This window comes from Nanorana parkeri, unplaced genomic scaffold (assembly GCF_000935625.1).
Source record: "Nanorana parkeri isolate BGI_ZX_2015 unplaced genomic scaffold, ASM93562v1 scaffold1384, whole genome shotgun sequence".
Classification (NCBI taxonomy): Eukaryota; Metazoa; Chordata; class Amphibia; order Anura; family Dicroglossidae; genus Nanorana; species Nanorana parkeri.
In genome coordinates, this window is record NW_017307652.1 from 293,926 (window position 1) to 318,191 (window position 24,266).

The window sequence follows — 24,266 nt, forward strand, 5'->3', positions numbered from 1 at the left end:
CACTGACTCCACCCCAAGAGTACAGCCCACCATGCATGGGAAGGTGCTACTAATAACCAAAAGTGTTGTAGCTATAAAGGGGACCTGTCTACCCAACAACTTCCTGGATTTCCAGTGTGCTTTGCATCTCTTTCCCGGCTGCTTGATGTGATGCAATCTTGATTTCTCAAGGCTACATATAGTATCATCCATTGCTTCCAGCAAGCAATGATAATGCTACATGTTTCAGAAATGCAGTTGTAGTTCAGAAGGCAGGCTCTGTGAGAGTTGTGACATATTTACAGGGCCGAGTAAAATTGTGTTTTAACCCCTTCATGACTGAGGCCCTTTTTTCAATTTTTGCACCCAATTGACAGCTTCAATAAGTCAGTTTACTAACTTCTAGATCAATGTGGTTATTAGGAGAGGGATAGAACTTAGCAAAACTCAATATAGAAATACATATATACTTTTTGGCCATAGATACCTTTTAAATATGGTGTTTATTATGAGGAAAACAGGCTTGTAATGGGGAGCTTTAGAGTAATACACAATCTTTTATTATTTAGGATTTCAAACAAAGTAGCTCTTTTAGGAGAACGTAGAGAAGTACTCGCAGATGTTCACAGCAAAGAGACACAAACAGATGGCTGTGCACACAGCAGGAACTTTATACATATATAGAACAAATTATCTAATCAGAACTGGAAAATGTCTGTATGACTCCACAGTCCCCAAACCTAATCATGCTTTCAGATCCCAACTCCGCTCCCCAATTATTCAGATTTCAGTTCTGATTTGTAGCTGTTGTGGCATCGCAGATAATTCTGAAAACTCCTTGCAATATGAAGGCCAACTTAGCTGGAGAAACAATCAGCTGCAATTTCTCTTGCTGCAATCCTTTATAATTGAATTGCTACTTCTACTGGACACTGAAGCTTTTCTGTAGAAAATAATGGAACTCTATCTACATCTTGCAGTTATTTTAAAAACAAAATCTTAACTGCGTTGCCAGTACACTCGTTAATAGCACCAGTGTGAGAAATCCGGTAACGATGCACTTTATGTAAACTCCATTCATGTGCTAAAGCCATTAGTAGAAATCTTTGTCAGAATCACAGTTGCTGCCACTTGCTTTTCTACTTTGTTAAGAAGGAAACATCTGAACTGCTTGCTGGTGCCATAGACTGGCCTGTGTACAAAAGCCATGTATAAAAGAGCAATGGAAAGAATGCAGGGCTTTTTCAAATATTAGTTTTTATAATAACTGTAATTTGCAGAAAATGTCTCTTACACTGACACTTAAAAAAGCACAGATCTTTTGAGGCTTTGTTGGCTTGTTGGAATACCACAGGACTCAAGAAATTAGCTCCTTTCAGCCTCATCATCCAGACTACATTGGAAGTGTCTTGGTAGGCTTTGGTCTTTTGCTCTCTCATTTTCAGGATAACCACCACTTCTCTGTACCCCCCACACCTTTGTGCAAATTTTAAATGGGTTGCAGCAGGTGAGGTGGGGGGATTAGATGTTTATTTGAAGATGGGCTTTAAAGCAGACCTGTAGTTAATGGAGCTAGGTGGACTATGTTCAGGAAGAATTGGGCAGCTATGGGCTCAGAACACCAATTCTTCCCTAAGCCCATCTAACCAATTCTCTTACATTTGCCACTTGATTGGTACTGGAAAAGCCTAGGGCTGCACATTCTGCATTTTACAAGTTCTGGTACTACCTATTAGTATATGGAAGCTGGATAAGTATGGTATACAGGTTACAAAATCACACACAGGAGCTAACATGTTCCTAGTTCATCCACATAATGTACAGTGTTTTTTATACTGTTCTTGCAAGTCTATCAGTCTATCACTCCTCACCTGTTCATTTCTCAGGTATTGAACCCCTCTCACAAACTGAATCAGCATACCTAATGTCAGAGAGATGAGCTCATACCTGTGCTGCTTCTCCTTCACTGTCCAGTCGCAGGCTTGGGCAGGTCCAAGAGAAGCTGGGCTCAGAGACAGTGAGATGAATGATCATTACCATTAGACTAAAGACTTGCAGTAGTGGAAAATAAGTAATGCAAGTAACAATTCTGGACTATAGGTGAATATTGCAGTAAAAGCTTTTAAGGTTATCATTTAATTGGTTATTCATTTTGATCCTGTTATATATATATATATATATAATTAGGGATGCACCGATACCGATACTAGAGATATCCTCACTAAGTAACCTGTGAAAAATATTTAGTTCTCACTACTAATTCATAACTCCTCTAGGATCTGTGCTAGATTTAAATCAATGCAAATACCTCAACTTTAACTTTTTTCTTCTGCAAAACAGAATTGTGCTTCCCAAACATCACATGAAAAATAATCATCCAAAATGCTAAACCTCCTGTGGTCCAATTAAAGAGCTTAATTGATAGCCTGGGCTTGTGAGATTCCAAGTAACACATCAGAATATCTCCATAAAACTCTAATGATGGGGTTACGTTATTACCTCTGACTAGACTGAAAGACAGAAAAAAACGGTTCTCTACGGCAGTAAGAAGAGCTTGTCACGACGTGTCTTATCAATAAAAGGGCCAGTCAATCTAAGCTACACATTTACCAGCATAAACAAATGTTATTACTGGCTAGGGTTGCCACCCGTCCGGTTTTCAACCGGACAGTCCGGGTTTGGCGTCTTGTGTACGGGTGTCCAGCCAGCGGGCACCCGTACACAAGACACTCTGCTGACACCGGCACTTTAAATTTTCTCGCAGATGCGGCTGCGAGGTCCTTGGTAAGTGCGATCCACGGCAGCCGCATCTGCCTGAAACCGGATCTTCCTCTGAGCTGCGGGCAGCCTGTGTCTGTTTACAGGTGCCCGCAGCTCAGAGGAAGAGTCGGGTGGCAAATCGGCAGCAGCAATGCAGCGTCAGCCTGCAGAGACTCCCTGGAGGGCAGAGCACAGGATTCCAATACAGCAGCAATGGATGGCTGGCCCCGCCCACTAAGGGGATGCTGCCGGGATGAAGTCACATGGGTGATAGCCACGCCCCCTACAAGTCCCAGCAATACATTATAATGGGGGGGGGGATACTGGTGGTATTCTGTATAGCTGACTTATTATAATGTATTGCTGGGACTTGTAGTCCCGCATAGCTGGTGGTATTCTGTAACCTCCCTTTTTGTGTTGGTGGGACGGGTTTGTGTCTTCGAAATGCATTGCCATAACGATAGGAACTTCCGTCCCACGTCTGGGACGTCCTGCACACCACCTTCGGCCAGATCGGATATTGCGGCATCTGCGGCCACCTCGGCACATCGCAGCATCTGCGCCCGCCACGGCATCAGCACACACCAACCCGCCGCCACCAGCGCTCCATAAACGAAGATACACCACCAGCCTCCACCCAGCTATCCTTGAACCAACGAGACCCCCTCAGCACTCACGACACCTCCACCCTTACAGTTGCCCATCCAGTCAGCACACAGACTGCAGCCAACACGGAGGACTCGAAAGGAGAAACTACAATCAACTCCCCATCGCAGAGATCCCAACGCCGTTGATTACACACGCAAGCAAACCTCATGCCCCCCAGGCCTGAACACTTCCTGCCTGCAAGGGTAGTAGCGCTTTAGACCTATTGCTAAGCAGCCTGGCTTTCTAACCAATCAGGAAGCTGGGCGTTACGTAATGACCCGCCTCCCAGTTTCCTTATTGGTCAGGAAGCCAGGCTGCCTATGAAACAAGTGAAGCCGGCTTCCTAGACAATCAGGAAGCCGGTAGGCATATCATGACGTGCCGCCAAACTTCTTGATTGGCTAGGAAGACGGCTTCACATGTAGCTAAGCAGCCTGGTTTCCTAACCAATCAGGAAGCCGGACGGGACATAATGACCCACCTCCTGGGCTTCCTGATTGGTCAGGAAGCCAGGCTGCCTAGAAACAAGTGAACCGAGCTTCCTAGCCAATCAGGAAGCAAGGAGGTGGGTCATGTCGTACCGCCCAGCTTCCTGATTGGCTAGGAAGCCGGCTTCACGTGTCGCTAAGCAGCATGGCTTCCTGACCAATCAGGAAGCCGGACGGCACCTCATGACCCGCCATCCAGCTTCCTGATAGGTTAGGAAGCCAGGCAGCCTCTAAAGCTGATGTTCTTTTGCTAGACTTGCTGATAATCAGGGTACACGGCAACGATACTTGGTGTCAGCGAGTACCGGAAAATATCGGTACTCGAACTCCATACCAAAAAAATGCTATCAGTGCATCCCTGCTTTCAGATGTCCAGCTTTTGTGTATACGTCTCTAGATGTTTAAAGATCTGCATGTATTAAATAAAAGAAACACAGAAACACCGTTGCTGTACAGCAGGGGTGCCCACAAGGTCGATCGCGATCTACCAGTCGATTCGCTTAGCGATCACTGGTAGATCGCCATGTCCTCTCCTCCCGCCGCTTCTCTGGATCCCCGCATAGGCGCAAAAGGAGCTTGCTACGGCTATGCTCCCATGGTGCTCGTGTGGCTGCAGGCTGAATGTGTCAGACGCTGCAGATGGAAAGGTGCAAGACACCCCATGTGCAATGTCGGCCACACGAGCACCACGGGAGGACAGGAAGCCGGGACATGTAGGGCGCACTGGAATGTAAGCCGGCCGACTCCCTGCGTTCAGGTGCGGGAGGGGGTGTGGAGCTGTTTTGAAGTGCCTGCATTCCGGTCCAGTGCGATCTGCAAAAATAGTGATCGCAGCATTTTTGCGGATCGCACTGGACTGGAACACAGGCACTAATGCAGGCGATCGCACTGTGGTCGAGGGGCCTGCCTGAGGAGCCTGGCTGCGGTGCCATTAACTTCAATGCACCGCCACGCCCCCTCCTGCCCCTGAATGAAGGTGTTTTTTCGTTGGTAGATCTCAATGAGCTCGTCATTTGAAAAGTAGATCTCCAGACGAAAAATAGTGGGCGCCCCTGCTGTACAGTATACTGTGTGGCCCATGAGGCTGATTAGGGACCAGGTTTATCCAACTTATGCATCCATATTGGGTAATTAAGGTTGCCCAAAAGTTTTTCCTTTGCTTGCAGAGGATTTGGATATCTACTAATATGTTTTGGATCATCCCCAGCATCCCCACTCACCACAACCTTTGTAGAGGCATCTAAAATACATGTGAAATAGTACCAGAATTGTAACTGTGTATTTATTAGGGATGTCCCAATACCATTTTTTCAAGACCAAGTACCAGTATTTTCCCACAGGTACTCGCCGATACCAATTACTGATACTGTTTCTTAAAGGGACATGTGACTTTAAAAAAAAACCAATACAGACTAATGATTTTAGGGCAGTTTCTTTATAATTGTGAAGAACTAACTCAATACATGATTATTCAGCAATGGAGAATGGCAACCAGCAATAAAGGACTACAGATCTCATCAATCCATATTTATACACCAATGGAGAATGGCAACCAGCAATAGAGGACTACAGATCCCATCAATCCATGATTATACAGCAATGGAAAATGACAACCAGCTGTAGAGGACTACAAATCTCAGCAAACCATGATTATTCAGCAATGGAAAATTGCAACCAGCAATCATGGATTGCTGAGATCTGTAGTCCTTTATAGCTGGTTACCATACTCTATTGCTGTATAATCATTGAATGGCAACCCAGCTTGTTCATTTTCCATCCATATTTAACTCTTGATTGCCTGTTAGAGAACACTTCAAGACTGTATTATTTCCTTGTATGTGGGCGTCCCACCCATAATTAAAGGGACCTGCGTGAATAGACCTAAGGTCTGTGACCTGGGTCTGAGATTAAGGTGAGCCTTTCCCCCCTCTGGGTGTATGGATTCACAGAGGCTGGTGGAGGATTAGAAAACGATCACACACAGAACACTAGGAGAGAGTGCTGCTAACACCCTAATGTGGGGATGTTTTTGATTCACCATTCCCTTCCTTTGGTGTGAATTTCACAGTGTGAAGCTCTCTGAACATTTTATTGTTTCACTATATGTGTTTCAGCTGGATTGTAGATTATCAGCTGGATTGTAGATTATGGATTGTAGATTATCGTTGCACGGTGCACTTTATCTATTATGTGGATTTGTATTTATTAACTCTATTTAATATTCAGACATATTTTTAGCTCAGCACATTTTGATATATTTTTGAGTTGCATAGTATAGTCCGTGACAGCTGCTGAGTGTGATATAACTATCTGCTCCCTATTCTGACCTGTGATCGCTGCGCCTGGCAGGGGGAGGTCTTCCAGCATTGACTTTCTATGTGGATATAAAATGTTATGCGACAGAATATAAATAGCTTCAGAAAATCAATGCTGGAATAATGCAAAATTGTGAACTATGTTTTGCTCATTTATTAAAAGAAGTTGAATGGTAAGGATTATCTAGGATAATGGCGTGGTATTTTATTTAGGTGAATCCATATAATTTTTTTAGAGCAACATCAGTCTTGTTCAGCTCAAACGATTTTTTTTTAATTTGTCCCCTACAATGTATAAATACCTGTAATAAATACAAAAATGTAGGAGAAAAGTTGTGTTACAAACTTACAATGAAGCATGTTCTTAAAGACAACTGCCACCCTTCAGCATACCTACCAATCACTGCATCACCTTCAGCCCACAGGAAACAGTCCCTATTATGGAACGGCCACTTTGTTGTGTTTGCCTACCAGGCCACAAGTTACCGGTCCTCCCCTGGTGAGCATCCCTGTAACATGTCTGTAATTCCTAATGACCCCTACTCCTGTACCACTACATGTAGAGCAAACTATTCTTATTTTTAACCCAACCACATCTAGGGGCTAATGCACACAGATGCAAATACAGATGTATACAGATGCACACAGCATAAAATACGCTTGTATGTGCAGCACCTGGGAACCCCAGCTGCTGCATTTTTACCTTTCTACGGTCATAAAAAGCTGTACTTGGGTATACACCTGTGAACATGGAAATTTTGCATTGGGGAACTTATGCCCATGTAAATACCTATACTGTATACCTATGTATGGCGTTTTCTGTTCATACATTCCCATCGCCAGAAAAATACAGCAGCTGGGGCTCCTGGGTGCCGCAAATACAGGCGTATTTTATGCTGTATCCCTATACACCTGTATTTGCGCCCGTATGCAGGAGCCCTAAAGGTAACCCTGAAATATACAGCTATAGAGATGTGATCGATAAAGTTTGATGTGACTCATATATGATTTTGTTCTTGTTTCAGGGGCCGAAGGTGCTTTGTTTGAACACTCAGTGGAAACTCCTTTAGTTAGAGCCGATTCATCTAAGCAACTCAGGTATGGATGTTATGTAAAACCGGTAATATTTTTATATATGGGGATTGCACCACACTTGCATGCCAGCAACTAGTGCAAACAGTTTTAGGGCTTGTGTCAACAAGCTTTTGTTCACTTTAGGTAGGTTTTAACCTTCCACCCTCCCATACAAGTCTATGGGAATGCAAAACCCAATTGAACCAGGCCAACAGCAGAAGGAGGTAAAATGCTGGTAAAAGGTAGTGAATTCTGAATGATCTCAAGTGCAAGTGCTCCTAAAACAAGTTGCAGCATGACAATTATCAAACATTTATTTATACAGTTACAAAAAACTTGAGTATACAAAAATACAACCATTGCACCATAGCCATGAAAATACCTAAAAACAAACCCACCTGCAAATCATAATGGAGTTCTCACAGTAAACCATAAACTGCCTCTATAATACATACACTGGGGGAAATGTTTATCAGTGTCTGTACAATACCCATGTCTTAGTGCAAAGCAATATCAGAACTGATAAATTTTTTTTTTTTTAAACGTGTTAAAGGAGAACTATGGGGTCAGTGTTTTTCCCCATAGTTCTCCTTAGGGTAACGAGAGGACACAAACTAGCGTCCTCCCGTTACCCTAAGCTCAGTATACCGCGAGCTACAGCTCGCGGTATACTGAGACGCCGCACCTGGAGCGGATCCCGACGTAGATGACGGGATCCGCCCAGCTGCGTGAGTGACAGCTGGCTCTGCCTACCTAGAGGCAGAGCCAGCTGTACCCGCCCCCTCCCCCGTCCGTTCCGCCAGTCAGCGCTGGCAGATCGGAGCGGGGAGAGGGGAATCCAGCCCCTCCCCCTGTCACGGCAGAGAGCCGTGACAGGATCGAGAGGTGAGGGAACCCGGTATGTTTTCCCTCACCTCCCGATCTACTGAGCCGACCTGTGACAGTCTCATTGTCACAGGTCGGCTTAGAACTATGAGGTGAGTGGAAATCACTCATCTCATAGTTCTCCTTTTAATGGAGTAGTTTTGCAGTTACATGTTCAACATGCCTACATGCCTGGATAAGGATCTGGGTGGAATTTTAAGTGGAACCCCAATTCTTTTTTGTAATGTGTACTGTTACTTTTAAAGGACTGCATTGTGATTAACGTAACATCACATACAGATTCATGGCACCCTATGAATGTTATTTAAATGATTTGTGTCTTTTCAATGTTGCCTTCTAGGCTGCATGAAAAGATCCTCTCCTGGCTGAAGAGTATTTAATTTTTTTTTTTGCACTGGTACACGTCCCCCATGGCAGTGTCCAGCTCCCCATGCCGTTTTTCAACAATGACTTGCCTATTAGCCTTCAAAATGTCAAAAAAAATGCAAGATTCTGCTTCTATAGAGTTTAGTGGGGTTCAGCGCTAAATTCAACGATAGGGTTGCTGAACCGGGGTCAAACTGAACTCAGTTAGGTTCACTCTTCTCAATCTACTAATTCTTCGGTATGAATTTGCCAACAAGTGTGGGCACCCTCTAGCTAGATCTCTACATCCGAGAGGTCCACATACGTTAATTTTTCGTGTTAAAACTTCAGTGGATATTATTGTATATTCACCAGTGGATATTCTATCTGTCTTTCGTTTTTACTATTATGATCTTTACAATGTGCCCACAACTGTAACTCTGTCGACTTCTCTTGAGGATCTAATTACTTCATATATTCATGATACTCCTCTTCTGCTTTTGGATGATGATGTACTCCACAACTTAGAAAAAACTTTCCCTCCTTGAAGCGCTTCAATATGGTATTAAATCAACTCCCACTAGAAAAAGTCTGAGCCTGGACAGGTTTTCAGCTAAGTTTTATAATCTATTTTAAGATCTTTTGGCACCTTTTTTTAGTAAAGATGTTTAATTCCTTATTTGCCGGCGTATAAGACGACTCAGCGTACAAGACGACCCCCTACTTTTTGTGTTAAAATATAGGTTTTGGGCTATACTCGTCGTATAAGACGAGTATAGCCCAAAATAATGTTTAAATGCACCCACTAACATCCATGGCGGTATTCCCGAGTGTGGCTCGGGGTTAATTTTCAGTACCATAAGCAGTAACCCTGAGCCACAATCGGGATTACAGTCTCTTACCTTGTCCACGATCCCCGCTGTGTCCTCCATCTTCCGCTGAGTCAATCACGGCAGGCTTTGTATTAATGAATACAGGCTTTGTATTCATTAATACAAAGCCTGCCGTGATTGGCTCAGCGTGGTATACTGTATGTAGCCGAAGCTACATACAGTATACCATATCCTTCTGTATGTACCCGACGTATAAGACGACCCCCGATTTTTGAGATGTTTTAAGGTTTCAAAACCTGTCTTATACACCGGCAAATACGGTATATAAAATGGGACTTAATTTCCTCCACAAGCCTTGGAAGCACATATTTCCCTCATTCCGAAGCCAGATAAAGATCATAGCATGTGTGTGAACTATTGCCCAATCTCATTGATCAATTTAGATCTGAAATTATTCTCTAAGCTAATTGCTTACCGGTTGCAACCCCTTCTTCCTCACTTGATTCACCCTGATCAACAGGGTTTGTACAGGGTAGAGAGGCAAGGGGCAATACCATCCGAACCTCTCTTAATATGCAATATGCTCAGACTCTTAAATTGCCTTGTGTTTTCTCTCAGTTGGTGCTGAAAAGACCTTTGACAGGGTTAACTGGCTTTTTGTTAAACATACTCTGTCCCAAAAAGGTCTAGGCCCTTGCATGTTATTTAACACAATGTCCTTATATTCCTGTCTCTCTGCGTGATAATTAACGGGGCTCTTTCACCTAGTTTCACTATAGGAAATGGCACCAGGCAAGGCTGCCCTTTGTCGCCTTTACTCTATGTACTTACGATGGAACATTTGGCTGTAGCCATACATCAAAATACAGGCATCTCTGGTATCCTTATTGATGCCCACCAGTCTAAATTGGCCTTGTTTGCCGACGATCTTCATCTTTCGTTCCTCAACCTCCTGTATCTCTTCCTTCCATTGTTCAGGAATTTCAACGTTTTAGTGACGTGAGTAATTTTAAAGTAAACTACTCTAAGTCTGAGATGTTGAGTATTTCGTTAGTTTCCAGTGATCTGCAGATACTTTTTCATTGAAAATCTGTTCTACTTCATTGCGCTACTTAGGGATATATCTGTCTCCCGATCCGTCCATTGTTTTTTCTACAAATTACGAGGCCTTGTTCCAGAAAACGAAACAAGATCTTACCAGTTATAGCCTGTCAAATCTATCTTGGGTGGGTAGAATTAATGGTTTGAAAATGGATATATTACCAAGATTCCTATAGCTATGTCATACTTTGCCTATAGTACTGCCTCTGAAGTTTCTACGATCAGTTCAAACGCTTTTTATTACATTTATATGGAAATCTAGATGACCACGTCTTGGTTACCTAAAAATAGAGGAGGGGCTAACGCACCAAATATTGCCTTACTATACAGCAGCTATTTTGGTTTCATCATCTAGACATTAAGCTCTGGGCGTGTTTAGAGCATTTCTTGGCAAAAGTACATCTACACGCCCCACCTTGGATCAGACCCTCCCAGCGCAAAGTATTTTCTCTTACTGTTCTAACTATGCAAACTTTACAGGTATGGGATCGTTGTTTAGCACTAATCCCTTTGTCTACCTATCTTAGACCAATGACACTTCTGTTTAATAATCCTGACTTTCCACCAGCAATGTATGGGCTGGAGTTTGGAACATGGGAAAAGTCATCAGTTGAACGTGTGTCACAGACATTTTCATATTCCTTTTCCTCTAGCCTGTCAGTAAAGGGAGTTGCACAGCCAGCTACAGTGAATACTTGTGGTTCGCTGAACTGCAACTTCATTCGTTTTTAACATCTTTGCTTCAACCGAATAGGCTGCGGGATAAACCCACAGCCGTTGAATCTATTCTCTTACTCGATTCACCACCATCACATGTTACATCCCAGATTTACAAAATTGAAGTACTTTTTTTTAACCCTAATCTTCCCTATTATACCTCTAAATGGGAACAAGAATTAAATGTAGATATTGGCCCAGATGAATGGGAAACACCTTTTATTCTCAACCATAAGATGTCTATAGTTAGTAAGTTCCAGGAACAAAACTTTAACATTTTGATACGTTGGTACCTATGTCCAGATGCTCTTTATGGTTATTAAACCCTCTGGTGTTTTTGCATATATCTACTGCTAGCAATCTGTAGATATGTGCAAAAAGTGTTTTTAAAAAACACTTTAAACTTTTAAACTTACCTGTGTCTTCCCCGCGCGCTCCCGTCCGAAAATGTGGAAATTCTCGGGCGGCCGCAAAGCATCTTGGGGCAGGCGCATGCGCAGTTCACAAGGTAAGTATATGGATGCGTGCACCCGCATGCAGACACCGTGGAACAGGAAGTGCCAACAAGGACATAGGAGTCAGCGTTGGATCAGAGACCCGCAGCAGCGCTGGAGGGACAGATGAAAACGACTGGAAAGAAGAAGAAGATCGGATTAATACACATAATTTAAGGTAAGTGCTTTAATTAACATTGGGGGGAGGGAAAAAAATATTTGACTTTAATGTCACTTTAACATTTTAAAATGTTGGGGGTGCCACGATGTCCCTGGACATATGACACATATTTGGTGGAGTCTTCCTTTTTATCTAGGAATTTTGGTAGGGGGTATTTGTAGTCTACACCAAAGTGACAGGTTCTATAATTTGAACAGACCCTAAGATGGCTCTACTTTAGATGACCCCTGGTCCTATTAAATCAGTTAAGGGAGTCATCCTCGATTCTTTCTCATTGCAGCATACGCAGTTATACCTCGACATTGGCTCTCCTCTGCAGTTCCCACATTGGCAGAATGGGTCATGGAAATGGACAGCATTGCAGACCTTGAATGTTTATTGGCTGTGGAATATGGCAGCTGGGATAAATATTAGAAAATTTGGGCTCCTTGGCTGCGTTTCCATCACTCCCTGAACCTTAGGGAATTAATTTCCACTTCTTACTATACGAGAATTATACAGTGTGTTAGAGTATAGTTAGGAGACGGATTAATATCATAAATGCGTGTATATGTATGTTATGTGGATCTAAATATATTTATACATGTTTATATATAAACATATATTTTTTTCTCTCTCTCTCTCTCTGTGCTCCGTAATTTCTAAACATAGATATGCTTATAAATTACTATGGTTTGTCCCCCTTCCAGTTTTCCTTTTTTTTTTATTGATGTGCGCTAACAGCTGAATTTAGGTATATATTTGCTTTAACGTTTTGTTTGTTTTTATTGTTTGTAACTTTGAAACTTTAAGGCTGGGTTTACACCTAGGCGTATCGAATATGCGCGTTTGTCGCGCTTTTCGGGACGCCCGTTTTTACCGCGATTCGCGGTAAAAAAAAACACGCGACAAACGCGCGTTTCCGAGAGCTACTTGGCTGTATCCCAATGGAAAACGCGCAACAAATACGCCCCAAAGAAGCTCCTGTACTTCTTTGGGCGTAGGACGTTTTGTAGCGTGTTCATACGGCCTGCAATACGCCCAGGTGTGAACCATACCCATAGGAAATAATGGGATTTCGGTGTTTGAGCGTTTTGCAGAGCATTCGAACGCGCTACAAAACACTGAGGTGTGAACCAGGCCTAATAAACTTAGATTGAACAACCTACTAATGCATGTGCCTCTGGTGGAAACTGTAGCAGTTGCTAGTGTGCATATGTCAGACCTCAACTGATTTTTAAAGCCCTCAAATGGCTGGTATCTTAGCTGGCCACATGTGCAGCACCATGGCAATTGCAGGTGTAAAAAAGAGGCTAGGATGGTACCATACACCAGGGCTCAAAATTTCAAGTCCTAAGCTACTAGCCAGACCTTAAAAGTTACTCACCACCAGTTGCCCCACCTAATCCCTACCCTGCCCCGGCATTAACTCAGCCAGGTCAGTGGTGTGACGCAGAGTACAAAGATCAGTAACAACGCACAGTACAGAAATCAGTGGTGCAATGCAGAATACAGAGGCCAGCTGTGTGACACACAGTACACCCGTCAGTAATGTGACACGCAGTGCAGAGATCAGCAATGTGACGCGCAGTGCAGAGGTCAGGGTGTGACGCACAGTACAGAGGTCAGGGTGTGACGCACAGTACAGAGGTCAGGGTGTGACACACAGTACAGAAGTCAGGGTGTGACACACAGTACAGAAGTCAGGGTGTGACACACAGTACAGAAGTCAGGGTGTGACACACAGTACAGAAGTCAGGGTGTGACACACAGTACAGAAGTCAGGGTGTGACACACAGTACAGAAGTCAGGGTGTGACGCACAGTACAGAGGTCAGGGTGTGACGCACAGTACAGAGGTCAGGGTGTGACGCACAGTACAGAGGTCAGGGTGTGACGCACAGTACAGAGGTCAGAACACAGTACAGAGGTCAGCGGTCAGTATGTAACGCAGTGCAGAGGTCACAAAGAAAGTACAGGGACTTATAGTTACTTTGACCTCTTCTCCTGGTGATGGTGGGGGGAGCAGCGAGGTTTCCTACACGTCCAGCCAGCTCCAGGTGCTCTCTCTCCCGCGGAGCAGAAGCCGGCCAACTGCAGTTCGGCAGTCTTCCTCTCCCACCAATGGCAGCTGAGGTGGGTGGAGGAAACTGCTGTGGCCACCAAGGAGCCCAATCGAAGCGGGCACAGATGATGGCAGTCGAGCTTCTTGCATTTAATCTCTCCCCTCTTAGTCGCTCTGCTGCTGCAGTGGCCGAGAGGGGAGAGATGAAGTGCTTGCGGTGGCGGGGGGTATTTGCAAAGGTATCAGAGAGGCCCGGGGGGCAATTGCCACCCTGCCCCCGGGCCTAGTCCGCCCCGGGTCATACTAATCCAGCACGTTATTATGAATGCCCCACTCAATATGGCCGCAAGTGACGGGCATACTGAGTGGCGCAACTCAGATTAATAACGTCCAAAAGATGTGGACTTGGGAGGGGGGGCTCTTTAATACTGCTCTGATCACACCGCTGAGCGCTCCCTCTCTCTCCTCCCGACCGCTGCAGCTTCAGTGCGGCTGGGAGGAGAGAGAGGGAGCGATAACGGGTGTGATCAGAGCCGCCTCTCTGAGTGCCCGCTTTGTGGAGCTGAAGCTGCAGCGACCGGGAAGAGAGAGAGGGAGTGCAGGGAGCTAGTGCCGGCTCTGGATGGGACACTACCGCCGCGGTTATCATTCGATTCTGTTCTCTCTTCTCCTTTTCGGCCGCTCTGCAGCTGCAGCTGCAGCAGCCAAGAAAAGAAGAGAGAACAGAAGCGAGCGATCGCCGCGGCCGTAGTGTCCCATCCCTGGTCCCGCCGGCAGCGCACCCCCTCGCTGACATTCCACACGCGCCCCCCTCCGCGATTTTCGCTCACCAATTGCTATGGGGCGAGTGGAAATTTTGAGGCCTGCCATACACCATGAGCTTCGTATGCACAGTGTGCATGGGGAGCTCATTAGAAGCTCCAGATAGTCAAATAGAACCCCCCTCATTTCCTGGCTGGAGGAGATCCAAGCATGAATCCTCCCAAGATCGTTCGCTTCTGTTCTCTCTTCTCCTTCTCGGCCGCTCTGTAGCTCCAGCAGCCAAGAAAGAGAAGAGAGAACAGAAGCGAGTGATCGACGCGGCCGTAGTGTCCCATTCCTGGTCCCGCCGGCAGCGCACCCCCTCGCTGACATTCCACTCGCTCCCCCGCAATTTCATCAGGGCTGAGGACTCTTAAGGAGTAATGAGACAGGGTGATTTGTTGTTTTTAGAAAGCTATGTACAAACCTTCTGGCCCCTCCCACCAAACATGATATGCCTGCATTGCACAGAGAAACACAGAGACTCATAAATGACATCACAGGGTATAAAATAACGTTTGCAATGAAAATAGGAAAGGTTTTTTTTTTAAAACATTATTATCATGGTGAAGGCGGACAGAAGGAACGAGGTAGAGCAAAATATAAGAAGCATCAACTTTTTGATATTATTTTGTTAGTGAATTAGTTTTTCTTCATATTGCAGGTCATATATTGACCTCCCTTTCTTGCACACCCAGTGGTGCTAGTTCATTTGTGTTTGGTATCTTTTTAAATGTGTCTGCACATGATTGGGTGCTCAAAGGGCACAAAGTTTCTCTTGGCAAAGTGAAAAATGCACTGCAAACCCCCCATCATACCGGTAGGACAAGTGGCCTGTTAAGAGACTATTGTTGTAAGACAATCTCAGAACTTTGTGACCTGAGACATTGTTGACCATAAATCATCAATCCTTGTATGAGTTTTTCTCAAGGTAAAAGTGCTACACTGCTGGTTCAGTGCTGGCTGAAAAGATAATTAACATTATTTAAACATGATAAGTAGCATGACAACATCTGTACCTTGACAAATTCAATTATTTTCAGTAGGGCCCTTGGCTCTTCTTTAATTATCCAAAAAGTCATTGTATTATAAAAATAAGGTCAATGTGCTCCTTGCTTGTAATTTTCTTTCAGATCTGTCAGTCATAAAACACTTGAAGTAGTCCTTTCCTTTACTAGTCTGTAGTTTGAAGCTTCAACTATCTATTCTAAGGTGATTGCAAACGCATTAGGTCATAATTATATTTACAGTGCAGGTGATATTTGCCAGGTCTGTCAGTTATTTATTAGAACATTTTCCTTTGTTCTCTGAAAGCATTATGCCTTGTGATAATCACAATGCTATTGCTTTGGGATACTTAAAGTGAAATTCTAGTTTATTCCTATTGAGCACCTATTACGTTATTATTAAAGTGTGACATCTAAGCAGTTAGGTCTAATTTTTTATGTGTGTTCTCTTTTATAATTATATTGTATGGATTATAGAGATTTGTAAATATGCCACTAAGGGAACTCTGCATTTGACACAGCCTGCTTTTGAAATAAATTCAGTCACACATTGAGTCCTTTGTTTTCAATAAGGGCCCATTCACACAAGATTTGTTGCATTGGGCACTGAAAAATTAATGGGTGTGAATGGGGCTAGTTCAAACCACTACGTTCCATTGTGTTACGTTACGCTGCGCTGAAAAGGAAAATAGAACATGCACTACATTTCTACTTTTCACACGGGATCCATAACGCACCGGATCCGGTGTAAACTAGCCCCTTTCACACCCATTCATTTTTCAGTGCCTTTCCATTAGCATCCGTTGAAAAACAGATTGTAACACAATGGCACAGAAGGAAATCACTTTAACCAGTTGCCGTCCGCCCGTTGTAAAAAAAAGACGGACGAAAAAATGACGGACGACACTGCTGCATTGGCGGGTTGCCGTCTCCGGACGCGCGCGGGCAGAAAAGACCCGTGCAATGCAAACACCCGTTACCGGGTGTTTCACATATAGACGTTTGGCAGCTCTATAGCTCCTTGCTGATCTCCCTCCGGGCTGTGAATGCAGAAGTGATGTGTAATACATCACTTCAAATAAAAAAAAAAAAAAAGTCACATATATAAAAAAATAAAAGTCACATATAAAAAAAGTAAACCCTCCCAAAATGTTTAACTCCCCCACACCCACGTTTACACACATATAAACGTAAATATGCGTCCAGTGCACCAGCGCGCGAAAGTGACAATTGCGCTACACACGTTACGTATCGCCGCGAACGTCGCCGCGTGAGCAATCATTTTAGGGCCATCAATAACTAATAACACTAAACTGATGACCGGTAAAAGCTTTTAAAGCGTTGCCTGTGGCCAATTTTGGGTATTATCGTTTTTTGAGGTTCCGCGCGCACGCAATTTAAAGGCTTGACATGTTTGGTGTCTTTTTACCCGACATGACCCCGTTTTTTTTATTTTACCAAAAAATTGGGTAATAATAAATGTTTTATCATTTAATATAGGGGAAACTGTTTTTTTTTTTTTTAAATTTCGGTAATTTTTCCTTAATATAGTAAAAAAATAAAACCCCCAGTGGTGAATAAATACCACCAAAAGAAAGCTCTATCTGTCCCAAAAAAATGGTATAAAATTAATTTCAGTACAGCGTTGCATGACGGAATAAATGTCAGTCAAAGTACCGCAGCGCTGAATACTGAAAAATGGCCTGAATGGGAGGGGGGTTTAACACCACGGATGTCAACTGGTTAAAGTGTATCTAAAGACAAAACTACCACCATTTTATTCTTCAGGTTTCTCTGCTATCAGAAAATATATAATGTTTTGGAGGGTTTTAAATCAACTTCAGACCTAAACATGTGTAAAAAATGAAAAGCAGCCTACTAAAAACTACTTATCCATCCTTGGTCATTTTTTCCCCTACCTTATATAAGCTTATTTAGAAAGGGTCCTCCATTCTTACTGTGACTTGTTTCAAGCCTGAAAGGCGATGGATTTTCCTGTAGTGCCTATAGAGTATAGCCGCTCAAGCATAGTACTATACTGCCCTCCTACTCAATAAGACATGTAGCTGCCATCCAGCATAGGCCATGGCTCACAAAGTCAGTTATCTGCTAGTTTGCCCCAGTGATAGGTACATAATATAACACCTGCTTTAGGTCAGCCCATACATATATCAGCACAGCGCAATTGAAGTGCAAGTCTAGGTTCATTCCAAGCCTTCATCCAAATGAAGAAAAAGGAAAGATCACACACTGTGTCCACTAAAAACAAATGAAAAATAGCACAGGGTACAAGATAAAGTTCTAGCACATTCTCCATAGCAATGGAGGTTGGATTTTAAAAAGGATCAAAGCCCTGGTTAACTGTATGGGGGAAGTGAGGGGGTCGTCCTGCTGGGGTCAAAACAGCAATAAATATTTAAAGTTGGTCTTCAAATTATGTCTTACTAGTTTTTATAGTGAAGATACACTGTACCTAGCTTTTCTTACAAAGGGGGTCATTAGCACATGAGTGCTCAAATGCATTATTGAAAGTCCATTGTAGTCATCAGGCAATGACCTCAGTCACATTGCTCCTTCATTCATTGAATTTTCTTCTAATGTCATTCACTTTAATGGATCTTGTTATTTCCCCCCCTGTCTGCTACGAGAACCTGCCAACAGCTTATACTCTGCGACTCAGCAGCTGGAGCATTATTTATTTCAGTTTTCAGTCTTCATCATAGTTAAGTCTTGTTTTTATTTGTTTGTGCTAATTTTATAGCTTTTACATTGCTCCTGAATTTTGTCTGGCACTTTTATGTGCTGGGAAACATCAGGGCTGAAGCTTTATTGCACTGTGAATGTAATAGAACTCATGAGTAAATCAATTTGCTAGCGTATCTCCAATCATACCATTGTAGTGCGTATGGTACAGCGTTAGGTTTCAGAGATTGTTAACTGACGGAAAGGCAAATAAGTGGAATAGAGAGTGCGTGTTTTTTTTTAGATGTCACATTTTTAAAGCAGAAAAAGCATTTTCTGAGAAAAGGCGTTATTATCCCTTCCAATGTTATGGCAAGTTGCATTTCTACTTGCTGAAAAACAACTTATATCAATTGCATTGTAATATGTCAGGGAGTTTATTTAATTGCTACCGTGCTGACATCAATAATGTTCTTTCCTATAAAGAGAACTGCTTTCATTTTTCAACCGTGACCTTTTAGTTACTATCTTCCTCTTCATCTCGCTAAGGACAAAGCAACCTTTGTCCTCCTCACAAGACTCTTTTCTCCAGTGACTGAATAGACATAAGTGATTTTCTGACTCTTTTTCAGTTGCAGGTCTTTATGGAATTGGAGTGTAGATGAAAAAACAAGGACCAAAATAATAGATCTCCCTGGGGTATAATTATACCCATGTCCATTGTTTGGTGTGTGCAAGTCTCCAGTTTGTGGTACTTCACCAGGTTTAGGTCTCTATAGCACGAGATAGGATAAACAATGGGAGGCAGTAAATCTGTAATGTTCAAGGCATAGGTGCAGCTATATAAGCTGTGGGCTGCGCATTCATCATTTGATCTTCGCTAACAATTTGACTCAAGTGTCCAAATAAATAATTGTGCACGAGTTAAAATATATGTAAAACCTAACAATCAACCTCTCTTTTATGCTCTATTTTGGTCTGTAAAATATATTATTGATATTATTTTTCTGCTCAATAAGTGAAGTCTGGTCAGAAATTCAGAGCTGTCCTGTGTGCTGTACTCACTTTCTATTGTCAAGGTTTCTTACCCTTCCTCCTCCAGTTGGCTTCAGCATGACTTCTTTTGCAGTATGTCTGACACCGTTTGTTCCTCTTTGGCACCCTCTTATGACCAGACCCATAAATATCATCATGCTGCAACTATAGCAAACTACTGACAAACTCCTGTCTCAGAGTTATGATGCAACATCAGTTCACTATTTAACCATGAGCTTGTCCATGTAGTTTCTGGCCTTGCGTGTGTTCTGATCTAAAATGTCCTCTGCAGTTGTTCCTGTTCTCTGTGTATGATCCTGGCTCTGGCTGACTGATCTCTTGGTTCCTGACTCTGCTCCACGTTTCCTGACCTGGTTTGACTGACTAACCGCTTTGGCATTTGACTTATGGCTTGGCATCAAAAACGTTCTGGACATCCTCCATAGTTTTTTTGTTTGCTGTTATTGTCAATAAACTCCTTTTTATTTTTAACCTGCACTTTAGCTTCTGTCAAGTTTCTTGGTTCCCTAACACCTATGTTATCTCAGGAAGACTAATTAGGACTCCTAGTTGTTATGTTGTGTGTATGTCAGCCCACAACAGGAATTAGTAGCTGTGTGCGATTGTTTCAGATCATCAGATATTTTTCTGTACTTGCAGGGTCATAAAGGGATAAAACATGGGGAATGTGCATGTTTTGTAGAGATGAACTGCATATGGTTTGTTTGTTTTATTTTAACTAATAAAAGAAAGCCTGTCCATGCAAAATAAGTTTGTAATTGTTCAGAGAAATTTTCCAGAATGCTGAAAACTTTCTTCATCAAATAGAAATGTGTCTTCTTGCAGTACATTCGGCTCTCTCTCCTCCCAGTGATGTCCTGGTTGCTAGGTGATGGGACGTAGCCTCTCACCTCAGCGGAGGCTTGCAGCTTGGTTGCCAAGCAACAGGATACCACATATGCCTCCCGACTCCTCCAAGAGCTTACTCGCCACTGACTTGTATTTTCCCCAGTGTGCTTATCAGTTGCTGGGAACCTGGTCCACACTCCCATGCTCCAGCATTGGTTCTACTGGCCAGAGGTGCCTTATGTAAACTTCATCAGCTTGTGGCTCTATGCCTGTGATAGTGTTTTGTGTTGATCAAGTGCATCTGAATTGCTTGTTCCTGCTGCTGACCTTTGTGACATTCATGGATTCCTCTAATGTCTGTCACCTTCCCTGACCCTTGCTACTTTTACGGACACCTCTCTTGCCTGCTTCCTGTCCTGACCTTGGCTATGTTCACACATACCTCACATGTCTGTCAACTGCCCAGACCTTGCTACATCCACAGGTTACACCTTCTGTCTGCCACCTGTCCTTGCTCTACTGGAGTACCCGCCTTCTCTTTTGCCTCTAGCTCTGTGCGGTACGTCTACCTTTTCTATCTTAGGTCCACTTGCAACACTCTTCAGCTAGACATTGTTTATTAAGTCCTTGGGGGCAACCAAGCACCGTAGACCTGCTTAAGGACTATGGGGGCTGCTAGAAGTGAAGCCTGCCCCCTATTTATGCAGCTTAAAAACAGTAATTTCAGACTTGCTGGTCCCCACTGAAACAAGATATGCACACAACTGACCTCCTAGAATAAGAGCAACAACTGCTCAGTATTTACTCTGCTGAAGTCAGACCAACACAAGATAGATTTTGATTGGTTGTTATGGGTTAGTGTATGTAAGAATTAAGACTTAATTAAGAAAAAGTACTAGTTATTGAATTAGGCAATGTGTTTTCAATTGTGTAAGAAATAAGAGAAATTGAAATAGTATAATCTGACCCTAACACTGTACATTTCCAATTTTACAGAAGTTGAGGTAGTACAGTTGCAAAGTAGATGGCTACATACATTTTCTTTCATTGTTGTCTCTCAATCTTATAGCTGATCTGTGGGTGCCATTGCAACCAATATTGTGTTTGTAATTGCTTAGCAGCTTGCTTGATTCTTACACAAAAATGGGACAATCCTTTGGAGTTTGTGTTTCATCAGATAATGATTTCTTGTAGTTCTGATGAACATACACTTGATAATTCACTGTCAAATTGATAAATCAACATCACACAGGAGGAATAAGACCCTCCTATGCCCATGAAGGTAGCAAGGTTTAGTAACTCAAACTATATAAGATCAGATACATGATCATTTAAAATTGGTACTGGAGAGAAACCAGAGTCTGGGTATATGATGGGCTTAACTGGTGACCCGTATGTCTAAAATGCTGTGTTATCCTCAACTTGGCTTATTACATTATTTCATGTAAATACTCCTGATCAGGAGAAAGCTGAATACAGCTATGACATACTGTGCTCTTCCTACCACCAATCCAGAGGGACCAAAACAATACTGGAAAACAATGGAGTCTAGCTGTCAGTTTTCTAGGGCAAGTTGAAAAATAAAACCTAAACATAGTTTGTTCCAGCTATTTATCATACTCAGTATTTCTGCAGTTTGTCCATGCCCTGACTATCCTTTTTCTTCCATTCTTATTTCTGTACCCATGTGTACACTGCATATATTCTCCCCTTGACAAAAAAATTCTATTTGAAATCCTAATTCTTACATCCCAATACATCCACAGCTTGGCACTTCCTTATAACTCCTTTTTTAGCCTCCAGACATTCACTGAAGCGAAACCTTTGCTCAGCTCACAAAATTTGTCTCTTTTGCTCTCTGCTCAGCCACTGTTCACTCAAGCCTCCAGGACTTCTCTTTAGCTGCATTTTTGCTCTACGTTTGCGTGCACAAATGTGGAAGCACAAAACGGTGAACACGTTGCAACAAAATACTACATGAGCTTTTTGCCAGGTTTGTCACATGTATATGAACCCATTGAAATCAGTGCAGACGCATGGCACATGCGGCACACAAATGTGTACTAATGCACGTGAACGAGACGTGCGTTTCCACCACATGCAGGTGTGATCCAGACCTAAGAGTTACTGGAATGTGTTGTTTACAATAACTGAGGAAGAGATAGAAACCAAGAATATAAAGAGGAAATGGTCATAATATAGACTAGTTTGGAAAATGGCAGAGATGATGGGGTAAGTAAAAGAAAAAGAAAGGTGCGTTCCAGGGCTTTGCATTCCATTTTTGATGCGTTTTGGTGCGTTCCAGAGCAGAAAAAATAGAGCATGCTGCAGTTTTTACACATGCTCTAGAACTAAACGCTCTGGTGCAAACTAGAGCCCAAAATACCATTGGAATACATTGGACGCAGTTTTGATCCGTTCTGTAACTGCTCTGCTCTGCATCTGCTCCGCACTTGGTGTGAACTAGCCCTAAGAGTCTGCACATGCATCGTACGTAGGGAAAGGGCTCTTGGAATATGTAGTTCTGGGGGCATAACTAAGACAATAAAAACTGAACTCCCAGTAGCTGCTCTTGCAAGAATTTTACAAGTCTGGTGGTCATTAGTGATGAGCCGAACACCCCCGTGTTCGGTTCTAAAATAAAAGCTTTTTCCTGCTGAAGTACCAAGGTAAAAGAAAAAATAATGCTTGGACATACTCTAGAGAAGGAGAGGGAGGTATGGGGTAGATTTGCATAATGCCTGGACAGACTATAATTATACAAACTGCTTAGTACATTTTATCTGTCCAAAATGCCTTGCTGCCTTCTTGTATTTTTAAAAGTCAGTAAAAATCAGTTGAAGTAGAAAAAAAAATCAATAAAAACTTGACGTCGCAGCACAAAACCGTTAATATTCTGTTAAAAAGCTGTTCTGTTTAAAGCCAAATATTCTAGCATAGTCGTAAAACATATTCTCCTGCATTCAGTTTGGAAATTTTCAATTTAAAAAAATATGTAAATTTGTCTCTTATTATTTTTCAGACTGGAGTCACCCACTCGATCTTTAACCATGGATGCCCCTAAGGGAGTCTACATCAAAGCGCAGACTGGCGAAATCCAGGCTCTCTCACGGAAGGACATTAAACTCCACAGCAATGATGGCGTGGTTGGTGATCTTAATATAGAAATGATTTGCTCTGTCATATTTACAACATTCAAACATATAGAACATAAATGTATCAGTACTTTTTAAAATCTAGAAAAAACATTAGAAAAGGACTGTCCATGATCCACTAAAGCATGGCCACAACTTGAAGGGAAAACCTACATGTTTAGAGGAATAAAAAATAGATGTTATTTATAATACATGCAGATTTTCTAACGTGTTGTCGCTTTTAAAATGCTGCAAGTACAGAAAAATACTTGTTAATCCTGCCAGAAATTAACACCTCCCCTTTATGCAGGGCTGGTGCTAGACTATTTTGCACCCTAGGCCAGGGCCGGCCTTAGGCCTTTAGGCGCCCTGTGCGAGAAAGCTTTACAGTGCCCCTCAGTGACCACACCCCTCCGTGGCCACACCCTTTAGTGGCCACACACCCCAGTAACCACACCCATTTATCACCCATATTTTTGGTAAAATATAAAAAGCGGGGTCACGTCGGGTAAATAGACACCAAACATGTCATGCTTTAAAATTGCGCGCACCTGCAAAATTGTAAAAAACTACCATACCCAAAATTGACCATAGGTGACGCTTTAAAAGCTTTTACCGCTCATCAGTTTAGTGTTATCAGTGATTGATAGCCCTACAATTATTGCTCTCATTCCGACGTTCGCGGCGATATGTAACATGTGCGGCGTAATGGGCGAAATCGTCGTTTTCACACGTATGCGCACCCGATGCCTGTTTGCATGCGTGTATGTATGGGGGGGACTTTAAAAAAAATGTAATTCTTTTTTATTTGTAACTTTACATTTTTGGGGGGGAAACTTTATTGCTATCACATAGGGGGGTTAGAAAACCCCCTTATGTGATAGCAAAATATGTG

General features: G+C 42.8%; 1 protein-coding gene across 4 annotated transcripts in view; it reads left to right on the top strand.

The window, feature by feature from the left end:
- SGCG (sarcoglycan gamma) overlaps positions 1-24,266 on the top strand; it is a 195,586-nt gene that overhangs the window by 165,607 nt on the left and 5,713 nt on the right. For all 4 annotated transcript variants that reach the window (XM_018569734.1, XM_018569735.1, XM_018569736.1 and 1 more), the window contains exons 6-7: positions 7,216-7,288; positions 23,260-23,383. In XM_018569734.1, the coding sequence (XP_018425236.1) occupies positions 7,216-7,288; positions 23,260-23,383 (197 nt within the window). The remainder of the gene's footprint in view (positions 1-7,215; positions 7,289-23,259; positions 23,384-24,266) is intronic.